General features: G+C 44.6%; 1 protein-coding gene and 1 non-coding gene across 2 annotated transcripts; both read right to left on the bottom strand.

The window, feature by feature from the left end:
• Nucleotides 1-1,200: 1,200 nt before the first annotated feature.
• On the bottom strand, nt 1,201-12,629 carry EIF4G2 (eukaryotic translation initiation factor 4 gamma 2). The gene is made up of 23 exons (XM_050974717.1): nt 12,450-12,629; nt 12,324-12,398; nt 10,530-10,594; nt 10,333-10,398; nt 9,829-9,954; nt 9,372-9,474; nt 8,556-8,687; nt 8,396-8,462; nt 8,161-8,312; nt 7,631-7,741; nt 7,020-7,103; nt 6,832-6,930; nt 6,506-6,647; nt 6,254-6,414; nt 5,706-5,819; nt 4,803-4,928; nt 4,460-4,564; nt 4,160-4,375; nt 3,611-3,869; nt 3,194-3,398; nt 2,541-2,752; nt 2,310-2,431; nt 1,201-2,019 (listed from the first exon to the last, which is right to left on the bottom strand). The coding sequence occupies exons 1-23, from the start codon at nt 12,627-12,629 to the stop codon at nt 1,954-1,956; spliced, it is 2,988 nt and encodes a 995-aa protein (XP_050830674.1). The 3' UTR covers nt 1,201-1,953.
• Nucleotides 5,497-5,664, bottom strand: LOC115485515 (small nucleolar RNA SNORD97). The gene has a single exon (XR_003946291.1). It is a non-coding gene; the product is annotated as a small nucleolar RNA SNORD97 (small nucleolar RNA).
• Nucleotides 12,630-13,075: the final 446 nt, after the last annotated feature.

Genomic DNA, 13,075 nt, shown 5'->3' with positions numbered 1-13,075 from the left:
TCCAGCAGTGACTACGTCACTCCGTAGATAGGGAAGAGTGAGTTTCAGAGGAACAACATATCACTAAGTGTTCTGGGAAGCCCCAGGATGTCAGAGCTCACCACTGCCACATGGGAGGTGCAGCTCCATCAGACACAGCCAGCTCTCGAGCTCAAGGCCCTGAACTGCATTTGAAGAATTCCTGTCTCTTAACTGGACCCCACCCACACCAAGTATCCCCTGCTCTTCCTGAAGTGCTGAATACACCCCATTTCTGAAATGTAGGGATGGTGCCATGAATTCTGCCACCAATTCAAGTTAATGCCTTTTACGTCACTTGGCTTGTAGAGCACAGTCCCTGGATTTCCAGGGCTCCACAATGCACAGAAGCTCCCAGGGCAGTAGCAGAACTCCCTGACAGACCACAGCTAAGAAACACTCAGGAGGGCAGAGCTATGACTGGAGTCTTTCAAAGCAAACCATGGCTTTTCCCAGCTGCAGTGTTACAAGGTGCTCCACTGCAAACTCCAACTCTCCTTTTCCTCCAAGCAAGCCTAGTTATCAGCTCTAGTCCCTTTCTTGGGCTCCACTTCTTCACCTCCTGTGCTGCATAACAGTTTATAGGCTACAGCACTCACACCACTGGCAAACAAAGCTCCAGTCCAGGAGCCACTACCCTTTTGCCACTACAAATACAGCACCTTAGAAGTTAAGTCTTGAGTATCAATGAGGACAAAAAAACTCACTGGGGACAAGGTTCTAGAAGTAAGGTGTTTTGAGTATTTAATAGATGACATTTCAAGCCTGTACAATGCAACATCATTCAACTCTTTTGTAGGCATCTTTTTTGCCAATTTGAGTAACAGGCAGCTAATAGACAGTGCCACTTGATTCAGAAACATGCATGTGGCCTGGGGGGAAGCTCAAAGCATTAACCAAGTCAAAAGCACATACTCACTGATAAAGCATACATTAGACCACAAGGCAAACCCCTACCATTTCTTCAGCAGAATTCCATCATTCTCCTCCTGTCACAACACACCTGTAGTGTCTTATCTTGTCTGTGACCTTATTTAGAATTCATCTGCATATCCAGACAAGGAGTGTAAAAATAATTTCAGGATGTTTGCAACCTAATGCAACTCCCACTGATGTTTCATTTTTTTAAAGTGAAGAAGTCATCAGCCAAAGCTTTTCTACTGGGAGACATTCAGAAACAAGTCAAGTATCACAATGTTTATTGATAGATACAAGTATATAAAATCAGGGCATGAACATGTCTTGATAAATAGACTTAATTTCAGTACTGTAAGAGGGACCAATTCAAATTTCTCACCATGTCATGTTTCACACCCAGAAAAACCTCTTCCAAAGGGCATTAAACCATCTCTTCAGCCGATCAGTTTTTGTGCAAGTAAACTGTTCCTTTTAAAAAAGACTTGTGCACTTGCCCAGGCTCAAGGATATTAAAACCTAGCACATAAAGCCCATTACTAGAGGTAGAAATACAGGCAAATATACTATTACGGCAACAACCATCGATTACAGTTAAGGATTCTCTGTAACAACCAAATGGATAATCAAATATTGCAACAACTCAAGTATTACACTGAGCAAAGTGCATTTCTACAGTATTCAGTGTTGCTATTCAGTTTCTAACTTAAAAACAGCCTATGATAACTGGCAGCAAAGAAGACCCTTGCAACAGACTGCTTCTGCTCGAGAACTTATGATGTAATTATTGCATGCTGCTAATACACTGTTATCTAAACATTGAAGATACTCTAAAATATTTTTATTGTAGACTATTAAGACATACTACAAAAACCTTTAGCAGAGAATATCCTACTGACATACTTCTGCTTTAAATATTGTGAAACATTACAGCGGAATGAATTTTCGCAGTGGTTAGGTCAAATGCAGTTACATCATAGCAACAGTATGTTTGCACAATTTAAGGCTTTGGCTGGTTCTTTAGTCAGCTTCTTCTTCAGATTCTTCTTCTTCAGCAGTTTCCAGCCAGGTTAACCACTGGTTTACCTGCAGTTACACAAAATTGGTTTAAGGGAGCAGGAACTGTTTCTCCATTAGGTACTTAACACAGAACACTCATCTTTCCCCTCCCCAAACTCATTTTAAAAAACCTTTCAGCCACTACACACAGGCCTCTAGAAAAGAGGAGAGATTGAAATCATCTTGCTTGTAACTCCTTCCTAGTGAAATATTCCATGCAGTTCCTAGATATTTACAAGTCTCAGACACTTCAAAAGTTCTCAAACACTTCAGTGCAGCAGAAATAATAAACACTGAGTCTCTAATGTTAGATTTACCTGGAATAAAGCTTTGCCTTTCCCTGGAAACTCTTGAGTAATGTCTTCTTTCCATGCCAAGAAGGCTTCTTCTTCAATGATCTCCATGTCATAGAAATGAACAAAGAAGCGCAGTAACATGCCTGTGAAAGTCAATTTCAACTTGGTTAGCTTTATAACCTTCTCAACCACTTGCTGAATTTTAACACATGTAGGGACAAGCCAATTCAAGTAAGACCTTGATATACTAACCTTTTGGAAAATTATTGTTGTAGCAGTGCACCTGGAGTGCATATAAAGCACTCACTTGCAGATCGACATGGTCATGGAGGAACTTCTGCATCACCGGCTTGAAGGAAAGAAGCAGCTGTTTTTCCTGCTCAAGCTGCTCTTTAGATGGAGCAGATGAAGAATCCGATTCGTCACTGGGTGGGTTTACTTCACTAGAAATATACTGCAAGAAACTGGACAGAAAAAAAGCCAAACTAAGTTCTATAAACTAAGAGATCAAAGCACTTGACATGAAGTTCAGATAGCTATCACTGCAACTATCCTCCTGCTTCCACCTGCAGTCAGGAGCAAGCAGCATAGGGAGTGGTACTGTGGTTCACAGTGCACCAAAAATCCTTGTTCTGCCTTTGTAACAGCTCTACATTCTAGAAAAACACATGGGTCTAGACTTCCTCCCCAAGAAACCACTTCACATACTGATACAAGCCTGGAGACTTGCCTTTCTTCTCAAATGCAACGGGATTTTACTACAGAAGGTTCACTCAAAACAATCTGTCTCCCCATGTACTGCATCTCAGATTTCTGCAGAGCTACATTTGAGCCTTTAAGCTACCAGTAGGACACTAATGCTCTAATCAAACAAATACCTAAAATACATCAAAACAGCATCCCACCTGGTCATCAATATATTCACAAATCCCTTATCTACATGAAGCTTGGGTGAAATGTTATCTTTAATCCACTTATAGATGGCTTGAGGGGATGGATCCGATTTTATTTGCTTTAGCAGTTCCTTCTCCAGTTTCAGAAGCGGGAACAAGAAGCTAAGCCCCTTCCCTTCCAAGATCTCCAGCATACGGTCCTTGTTCTGGTCAATTTCTGACAAGGAAATAAAGACACGTGTTAAGTGCTTTTTAAGAGCTCTAAGTGATGGTTCATGCTCCAGCCACCCCTTAAGAAACATCATTTCAAACAATAATGACAGCTAATTCCACCAAGAGAACCCTGCATGTTATTTTACTCTGGCATAAACTAGAACATCTCACCTACTCTAGGATCAGGTAACAGAAGAGTTGTGTGGCAGATCTTACCTGGTAACATTTTCTGCATGTTCACTTTGCTTTGTTGGAACAATTCTGTTAGCCATTCACGGTCTTGTAACTTAGCTAACTGCTGAAGACAGAGCAGGAAGAGAGGGAAATGGGTGCCACTTTCCAGTGGTTGAGCCAGTTCGGAAATGCTCACCAGGTCTGAAATAATGGCACGGGCTGCAAACTGTGCTAAGTAGGATTTCACCAATGGGATGTCCACCTCCAGTTTGGGGCACTGGTCCAATACATTCAGGAATGCCTAAGAGAGTAAACACACAAGATGAAATTCCTAAATAATTCTGTTCCTGTGCAACATAACACTCATAGTATATTTTCAGTAATCACTTGTAAAGAGGATCCCAGGTTCCAAATGCCTAAATACTTCATGTCTTCCTTTCACTGCTTCTTGTGCCCCTCACAGGTTCATGTACTATTTTTACCTCCTCAGATTAGCAGGACTTTAAAAAATATCTGCACACTGCCTTTACAGCAGATCAACACCATGAAGAGCCAAGAAACAAGAACTGCAAGATTATCAGACCACAATACCTGCATGAAGTTGTCACTGGTGGCTATTCCCTCCTGCTTGAGCAAGCTGATCAAAGTACTTGCTTTCTCTTTGTCCTCATCTGATCTATCTAGGGATTGAAGGATTACTTTGCTCAGCATCTCAGGAATGAAGTGTTTCGGAGCTCTCATTTCTCTCACAGTATTGACAGCATCATTAGCATTTCCATTGTTCAGATACTCAGTCACAACAGCCTCCTGGAGAGGAGAGCAGCACAGTTAAACATTCTTTTTGAAGATCACACCCAAAGCTCTAGGATTCACTATTGCACACTAACTTACAGTTTGTTTAAGTAGTTCTTCCTTAGAAGGAGGTGGTTTCTTGGTGGTCTTTGCAGGCTTCTCTTGTATAAGTGGTGGATTTGTTTTAAGACCAAGTTGAGGCGGCTGAAAAAGAGACCACAATTGGTTTCTTTGTAGCACATTTACCTTTGCTCATATCATGTTTTACAAAACAAAACACAAAAAATTAGATGGAACTCAAGTTAGTTTGGTTTCATACATTCTTTTCTCAAGTCCTGGTCTGTGTAATCAAAGACTTCTCTCTCCCCACATTTGAAATTAGGTTTTCCAAGCACAAACAGGAAAGTATAGCCAAAAACACACAGGAACTTTTTGTAATTACCTGTCCCAAAGGCGGTGTCTGAGTGCGTGGTGGTTGAGCACTGGGAGGAATCATAGTTATCTGGGGCTGAAGCTTTGGCACTTGGTTTTTATTCATCAGGAAAGACTGAGCAGGTCTCAGGCTAATCTGTAAACAGTAAGTCAAACAAAAACTCAAACTGTTTCAAGTATTCTGACCAACAATATACAGCCATGGACTCACTCCAACTGATCTCACTGAAGCATGACTCCATTTCTACAATATTAATACTCAAATACAGATTAAGCCACATGTGTTCTGAAACTCCCCCAAAAGCAAGTTACTGGCATTTAGTTCAACTAGTATAAAAGCCTGGAAATGCTCCTTTTAGATGCAGTATGTTAGAGACCCAAGAAGATAATCAGCATGCTTGCTGATGTATTTTACAGCCAAAATAAAACTCTACCAAATTGCTCAGAAATCGGGATACAAGTCTGGTTAACACTCAAAATCACAATGCAGTTTACTCTGCATTTGAAATTTTGCCTATTATCCAGTTCTAAACAAAAGAAAATAAAACAACAAAAAAATTAACCTGGTCCAGCACTTCAGGGTTTCTAAAGTTCAGGATTTTCTGAAGTTTTAATTAAATGTTTTGTTATCAATAGGATGCATGGGAACTGATGTCAGAGTAGTGTTCTTGGAAGTGTGTGGGAAGGAAAGGACACCCCAAAAATTGCCCTCATATCTCAGTCTTGCTCATAGGACGCTGGATACCCTAAGGAAAGTGAGGGGGGTAAAAGGTGAAAGAGGAAGGGACAAAGAAGGAGGAGAATGAGGAGGAGGAGAAAGAGTTCCAGCATTAGTCCTCATAATAACGCGTCTTGCTATAATCATTGGGCAATATTTAGAATAGGCTGTAAATAATGTAGGCATGTCATGTACCTCATCTGCATTAAGCTGTCCTTTCTTAGAAAACCGAGGTGGCATATCCTTCGACTGTCCTTGTTGCTGGGATAAGAGTCCCTGATTCTGGGTATGGTAGAGTTGGCTTTGCCCCTATTTCAGAAAGGGAGATATAGAGAAAGAAGTGCAGATGATGGAGTGGCGTACATCATTTGGTAAGTAGTACCAGAGGGACCAGAGGAACAAAGATTCTATTTGCCAGGAAGGGAGAAAGAAGGAGCAGGGGTGGTGGGAGAGTAGCATCTATCCCTAAAAACAGGGCCATCTTTTAAATAAAACACACCGTTCTGACCCACCAAAGCCACATGCACCTTTTTTTGCAGTTAAAAAAAAAAAAAAAAAGTGTACTTCTTGCATCTTTTGTACTATTTAAAAAGTGGTTTAGAATTTTTGTATCAGCTGAGCATCAGTTATCAGCATCAAATCTGAATAGGTCTTTTAACATAAGCAGACTTTAATCCATAACATACGCATCTCAGGAAGTGCTTCTAAACAAGCTGAAGTCACAGTGCGAACAGCTTCCTTACCTGACTTTTCAGAAAAGATTTGCCTAGGTCTCCAAACTGGGATTGAGCAGAAGGCATGAGGTGACCCCCATGGCCATTGAAGAGTTGGTTTGAACGATGGCGTCCCATGGTGGGTGAGAATCTATCCTGAATAACCCCTGGACCAGTACCAATTCCGCTACCTGGATCATCAAGGAGAAAAATGACAGTTTTAGTTCTTATTCAGCACAGCAGAGCCACAGACACCCCATCACCCCTGTGGTGTCAGGGTACCTGGCATTTGTCCAAACATATCAGCAAGCCCTCCGAGTGGGTCCCTGTCAAGTTTCATCCTGGGCGGCATGAAGGGTCCCTCCAGAAAGAAGTCGCTTCGCATCCCTTGAGACATAGGAGCAGGAATAAAAACTCCCAGATCCTTTAAAACAGGAATTACAATTTTGGTCAGTTTCAAGTAACAGTCCCAAGAAAGCCAAGCTTTTAGACCCCGGCTACACAAGTCCATCTGCTTTTAACCCTTAAGCCAACTGTGACACTGTGTGAGAACTACTCCCAAGCACAGAGCACCAAGGCAGGCTCTGGACCTCACACACAACACTCACTTTTACTGCATCTTGACGGATTTGATTGATAGTCTTTGGTCCATTGTCAAGAAAAGCTTTGCGAGGAACCCAGTTGTGTTCTCTCAACTCCACAGTATCCTTGGAAAAGAACAGGGTATTAGGAAAGAATTCAAGACCGTTTTGCAAGAAAAAAAAAAAAGCAGCAGGGAGCCATTCAATCATCATACCTGCAGCAGGAAACGAATCCTTGCTGGCAATTCCTTACTTGACATCAAGGAGCGCATTCGGGCAAAGTACTGATCCATTAAGGACTGGGGGAACAAAAGTTACAAGTTAGGATAGTTCTATCAGTGCCTGGAGTGTTTTCACTCAAGACATTCAAGACAAAACTCAACAAGCTGTCCTTTCCTGCCATGTCTAGCTCCTTGGTGACAGAGTTTAAAGATCTAATACATCAAGACACTGGAATCAAAGACAGCCAAAATTCTGTTCATTTTAAGCTTACATTCCTAACTCCCATCTCTCCAATCACCTAGCTGTGCTAAGAATAGTTCCTCAGCACCTCTTTTCAAGCAATGTTTAGAAAAACAATCAAATCATCTCACTTATATGATTTCGTGATGACCCTAACTACATCCTAGTGAGATGCTTAAAACTGTTTCAAAGATTGGCTTTTTCTATCAAGAGAATTTGTCTAGAAGCCACTCTTTTCTCTGAAAAAAAAAAAAATCAAACCTCTGTTTTGTACTTATGAATACTGAATACAAAGGTTCAAGCAATCAAAAGTCTTAGCCACATAATTTAATTAGGTTAATGACTACACTAGATAGGCACATACCTTGGCTTTCGCATGATCTAATCTAGGTCCCACTGTCCTCATTATCTGACAGAGGCACTCCAAATCCTCCCCCATATCTTTGAGTTGAACTCTCTTCTTCTTTTCCAAAAGCTGAAAAAATAGAGTGGAAATTTAGGATTTAAATGACAATTCATAATTACAACAAACTTTGTACACTGACACATAGGAACATGTTTTGTTCTGAAGGCAAATACACTAAAAAATTAAAATTAGGATCTGCCAATTCTTAATTGTGTGCACTTAGAAGACATGTGCCTTAGGTTCTTCAATCTGGGCAAGTCTATTTTCCCTTGGAGAGAACTCTTATGGCTTTGAACAAAGCCAATTTTACTTCTAAATCATGCCAAAATGTAACAGGAGGGGATGGGTAATCATCAGGAAACATTTTTCAGTCACTTTATGCTTCTGCTCCCAAACTCTCAAAGCAGCATCAACATTTGTGTGTGGGTTTGTTTGTTTGTTTTAAAGTTCTGGTTTGCTCCTAGCTTCCTCCCAATCTGTATACTCACTGTTTTGATGCACTTATGAAGGATAGATTCATGAATAAGATCAAGCTTGCCAAGTTCTCCAATGAATTTGATGTTCCCCAGCATCTTGATCTTGGCAATGGCTCTCTGTTCCTCCTCCTCAGGGAGGAGGGGACCATCATGCTTATCATAGACTGAAAAACAAAGAAGCCTGTTTTACATGGCTGTGGGAAAAGATGACAAATACATTCTGTATTAAAGTGGTTTTAAAACTTACTATCAACATTTCTGGTTCGGTTTTCAAATTCATCTTGAAGTTTAGATATTAGGAGGCGTCTGAATGTCTACAAAAAGAGAACAAAGACAACAATTAAGCTAATCAGGGCAGCTACATACACATGCAAAATTTACCATTCCAGATTGAGAGATGCACTCACTGTGCTTTGCTTCTGTCCTGGATGACTCTCTGCTGATGGGCCATCAAAGTTGGGTGCATCTTCTGCCAGTCGCAGACATAGTTGAGCGTACAGTGAGCTATACTTGGGCTCTTCAAGGGCTTTGTCTACGATCTACAGAGAGCCAGGTTGAGTAGGGCAGCGAGCAGCAGGAGGGTGCAAATGTTATTAGGGGACTGAGTTACAAGACACAGAAAGGATTACTATCACTCTCACCTACAACATCCTGTTTTCTGTTTAACCAAACACAGAAACAGTGTAGTCCAAGACCAGTCTTAATGCTGAAGTAAAGGACAAAAGCCATTGCTTGCTTCTGAAAAGGCTCTTTAATCCTTGGCCACCAAAACTCAACTTTACTATGCCAACATCTATGTTAGCATCACTAATCTGATCTTGTTTAAAAAAAGTGATGTAACAGTTGCATCAGTGTCCCCAGAGGTCACCAGTGGTAGCCTTTCCAAAACCAAGTGGCTTGCTCCTCAGGAAAAGAGGAAGAAGGGGAGGCCAAGCAAATAAAATGGCTAACTCACACCTCAGATTATTTTAAAAAATTATCATAGAACCCAAATCACATTTAGTCATTGTGGAGACTTCTAAATGAAAAACTCAAACCATTAAACCTACTTCCTCCCCAGTAGATCCTTTTTTACACAGAAAGCAGGCGTGGGACATGGTGTTTGATAACCCAAACACACAAAAGCATTATTCATGCTACTTCTGTATCCCATCAAAACCAACCAACTCTCTGCTTTTTAGCATACAAGAAAATTTCAGTTAAAATAAATGCAAGCAGCTTACCAGCAGTATGACCCCTTTTAGGATGAGCTTAGATTCTACACCCACATTGAGGAGCTCAAGGCATAGCTTGTCAAACTTTTCAGGAGTAAGCTTATTTAGTATGCTAAAAAGGAACAAAAATCAAAATCAGAATATAGAGATACTGTAAGCATGCTACATGTCACTTTAGACTCCACTAATTTTTATTTCTGAAATCTATTAACAATTGAAAAGTGTAATTTTCCATTCAACTGTTTTTTTACTATCTTCAGACTATGAAGTACCATTGAAAATACACATCTGCTTACAAGAATTACTTTTGGCATTTTCTGCTGCTAGATCATCAGGCTGGTTCCTTGCTAAAGGACACACCTCCCCCAAACTCAAGGCCCACATCTTTCTTTCCTCCGGCACATTTCTTAAGTACACACTGCTGATGAAAACAGTAAGGAAAGAGGTAAATCTGCATGGAACTTACCCTCTTACTTTCCTGAAGATTGCATCATGTCGTTCTTTGTCGTTTGCGGAGTCGTCATCTCGTCTAGTGCTTCGTGAAGGAATCCATTTCTGAGCGTTTTGCCCTGGGGTTTTCCCCAGGAACTCGCTGCAAAATTTTGAAGAATACAGTTGTTAAAACAGAAACAAGTGATTTGAAGAACTGCCCTTTTAACCTTTCAGTGATGCCTTACTCAAACCAATTCCATTACTTGCTTTGTTAAGAGGACACAATTACCCCTACCAACACTGCAACATCTGCTGCATGGGAAAGTACTCAACAACAACAATGCCTGGCACCCAAAAATACTCTCCATGCTTTTTATGTCAAGTACATGAACAACCCCATGCACTGCCTATCAACCATGAGGTATACTTTAAATGGCACGACTGGAGAACATTTAAAGATCTTTAACTCAGTTTTATACTCATTATCAAGCATGCTCTGACTTTGAAATCATGCAAATCAAAGAGCAAGATGACATACCTGTTGCTGGCAGTCTTGGGATAGTGCTGAGGTGCACCCCTACCACCTCCTCCGCCTGAAGAAGCACTGTTAAAAACAACCATGGAATCCTGGGTAAGTCCAAACATCTCAGTTTTGGTATAAACATTACACTAATTTAAGATGCCCTCCAAGAAGATTTTCCATTGCTAACTACTCATCAAACAAACAAACGGTACCTGAAACGAGAAGCACCCCCTTCTGCAATCGCACTCTCCACTTTGGCGGCTTGACAACGAAGAATCTTCAAAAGAATAAAATTAAATTGACGGGGTAGGGAAAAACAAAACCTAGAAAGACAAACCAAGCATTCATATTATACTTGTTTACTATCAGCCATAGCATCTAATTTCAAAAAGTACAAATGTTTTTTTGACAATGAGAACCCTCCAACACTGAAGTATACTCAAATTAAGAAAACTTTCATTAAGGCAATACTTTGGGACAGTCACAGGAAGGCCGATTTCATCATTGTAGCCATGTTTTTTAGCGGGGCTGAGGGCAAAGAGACAAGGGACTCATGGACTGAGCAAAACCTTTAAGTTTATCCAAAAGCCAAGACTGGAATGAACGCAGGAATGAACGCATTTTTTAAACAGCGCAGTGAGTTCTTTACTGACGTGATTTAGAAACTTTGATTTATAATGACACAACAAAGCAGCCAAATTCTGAAATTAAAACATCAGACAAGAAAACGCATGCTTAATGCAGAAAAAGGCGTGTATTCTGCATCCAAATGGCGTACTAAGCTACCAAATACGATAAAAAGCCACCGTCCACCCACCACCTCAACTTTTAGCTTGCATGAAGAACCTCCCCGCATCGCTCACGTAGCAGAGCGGCGAGCACAGGGACAGAAACGCCTGGGGGAAGGACGCCTGAAGTGTCCCGGATGCGCTCGGAGCCCTCCGAGAGCCGAGCGCACCGAGTGCCCCCCGCCCGCCCGGCGCGGGCACGCGGAGCGGGGACAACATGGCGGCGGCAGCGCCGAACAAAAGGCTCGGCCGCGGAGGGCGCCCCCCGCAGGCGCCGCGCGGCGCCACCGCCCCCCCGCCCCGCCCGGCGGGCGCCGCCCGCTGCCCGCGCCCGCCCGGCTCTTTGTTCTCCGCCAGGGCGCCGGGCGGGACCCGCTCCCCCGCACCACGGCGGCCGCCCCGGGAGACGCGAGGGCGAAGCAGGCGGTATCGCCCCGCACCGCGGCGCCCGAGCCCCCAAACAGGAAACATGGGCGAGGCGGCTGACGCGGCGCTTCGGGAGCCCGCTCTCCACTCGCGCGAAGAGAAGCCAATGAACGATAGTGAAAAAAATAAATAGAAAATCCTCTCGTCACGTCCCCATCAGCCATGAGGATCCTCAGACTGCAGCCCGCTATACCTGCCGCGGCTTCTTCCTCCAAGGGAAATCTGGGAGGCAGTGCGGGCGCCAGCAGACCGCGGCCAGACCACCATGCCGCAGCCGAGGCCACTAAGGCACAGCCCGTACGGACAGGCACTGCCCGATCCCGTCTCCCTCGCTCTAACCTGAAACGCTGCCGCTCAGCCTCCCCTCCGCGCCCGGCAGGGGCTGCCGAGCTCCTCCACCCCTTCGCTCAGCGGCGGCAGGGCCCGCAAAGCCGGTAGCGGGAGCGACGGCCGGCCCGAGCCGCCATTTTGTGCGGGAGAAACAGACAAGCAACTGACAAGAAAATGGCGGCCACTCCGGGCAGCCGCCATTTTAGGCTGCAGCTGCAGCAGTACCCGCTCACTCCCGGCCCCAGATCCGCGCTTCTCCCGCCACTCCCGCATTTCTCACCTTCCCTAAGGCCTTGTCAGCTTCCCCGGGTCCCGGCGGCTACCAAGGGCAGGGGAAAAGGCAAGAGAAGGGGGGGGAGGGGAAGGGAGCCGGGGACCGGGGCTGGGGAGGGGAAGGGGGGAGCGCGCGGGACAGGGCGAGTCTGCGAGTCTCCGAGTCACCACAGCAGCAGCAGCACCGACCCGACGCCTCCCCCCGCCACCTCCATAGAGCGCCGACCGCCGCCGCCGCGTCTCAGGCGCTCCCCGGCAGCCCCACTAACTTTATCACCCTTCACGCAACCTACCCCACCTCCCGCCGGCACCCGCCAATCGCCGCCGACCGCTCCACCGGTCCTGCCAATCACAGCCGAGGAAAGGGGCGGTGCCAGGGCCGGGGTGGGCGGCGGAGGGAGGAGGTTTGGTTGCGCCGTGCCGCCGCCGCAGTGCAGCACCGGTATTCACGAACGCTGCTACGCCAGGAGCTGCCGGCGACGCCGCGCAGGGCATCGGGGCCTACGCAACTGGCGCAGCCGCTGCATGGCGGCCGCTCGGCCGCCGCGTCCCCGCGCCGTTTTCTGCCGAGCTGCAGCCCTCACAGAGCTCCAGTGCTGGGGGGCCTGTCGTGCGAGCTGCAGGCGCGTTCACAGAAGGATACGTTAATCTATATATGCTAATACATATGTTCGCAAGATTTTTGTTTGTTTGGGGTTTTAAAAAAATAATTTAATATATTTATTTAAGCCCCCTCCATCACCCCACGTTTCGGATTTGCCTGAAGTAAAAAAAAAGAACCGATAGCCCACGGTAGCCCTGGGCTTGCAGTCAGACCCAGAGGAGGAGGTTTGCTATCTGAGCTCCCGGAGCCTGTCTGTACGGATCCAGTTTCAGGTTTGCTTTTGGGGTTTGGAAACTATTTCCCTGCATGTGCTTTCGGCTGTGAACCGGCCTGTCCG

This window comes from Serinus canaria, chromosome 5 (genome assembly GCF_022539315.1).
Source record: "Serinus canaria isolate serCan28SL12 chromosome 5, serCan2020, whole genome shotgun sequence".
NCBI classification, from domain to species: domain Eukaryota; kingdom Metazoa; phylum Chordata; class Aves; order Passeriformes; family Fringillidae; genus Serinus; species Serinus canaria.
This window is presented reverse-complemented; position numbering and strand designations above follow the sequence as displayed.

Excerpts from the sequence above, each read along its gene's own strand:
- EIF4G2 (XM_050974717.1), bottom strand. The coding sequence starts at position 12,629 with ATGCCCTGCGCGGCGTCGCCGGCAGCTCCTGGCGTAGCAGCGTTCGTG. Across the intron at positions 8,688-9,371 it reads TAAAAGGGGTCATACTGCTG|ATCGTAGACAAAGCCCTTGA; the intron begins GTAAGCTGCTTG and ends GGCTCTCTGTAG. Across the intron at positions 4,376-4,459 it reads AAGAACTACTTAAACAAACT|GAGGCTGTTGTGACTGAGTA; the intron begins GTAAGTTAGTGT and ends TCTCCTCTCCAG.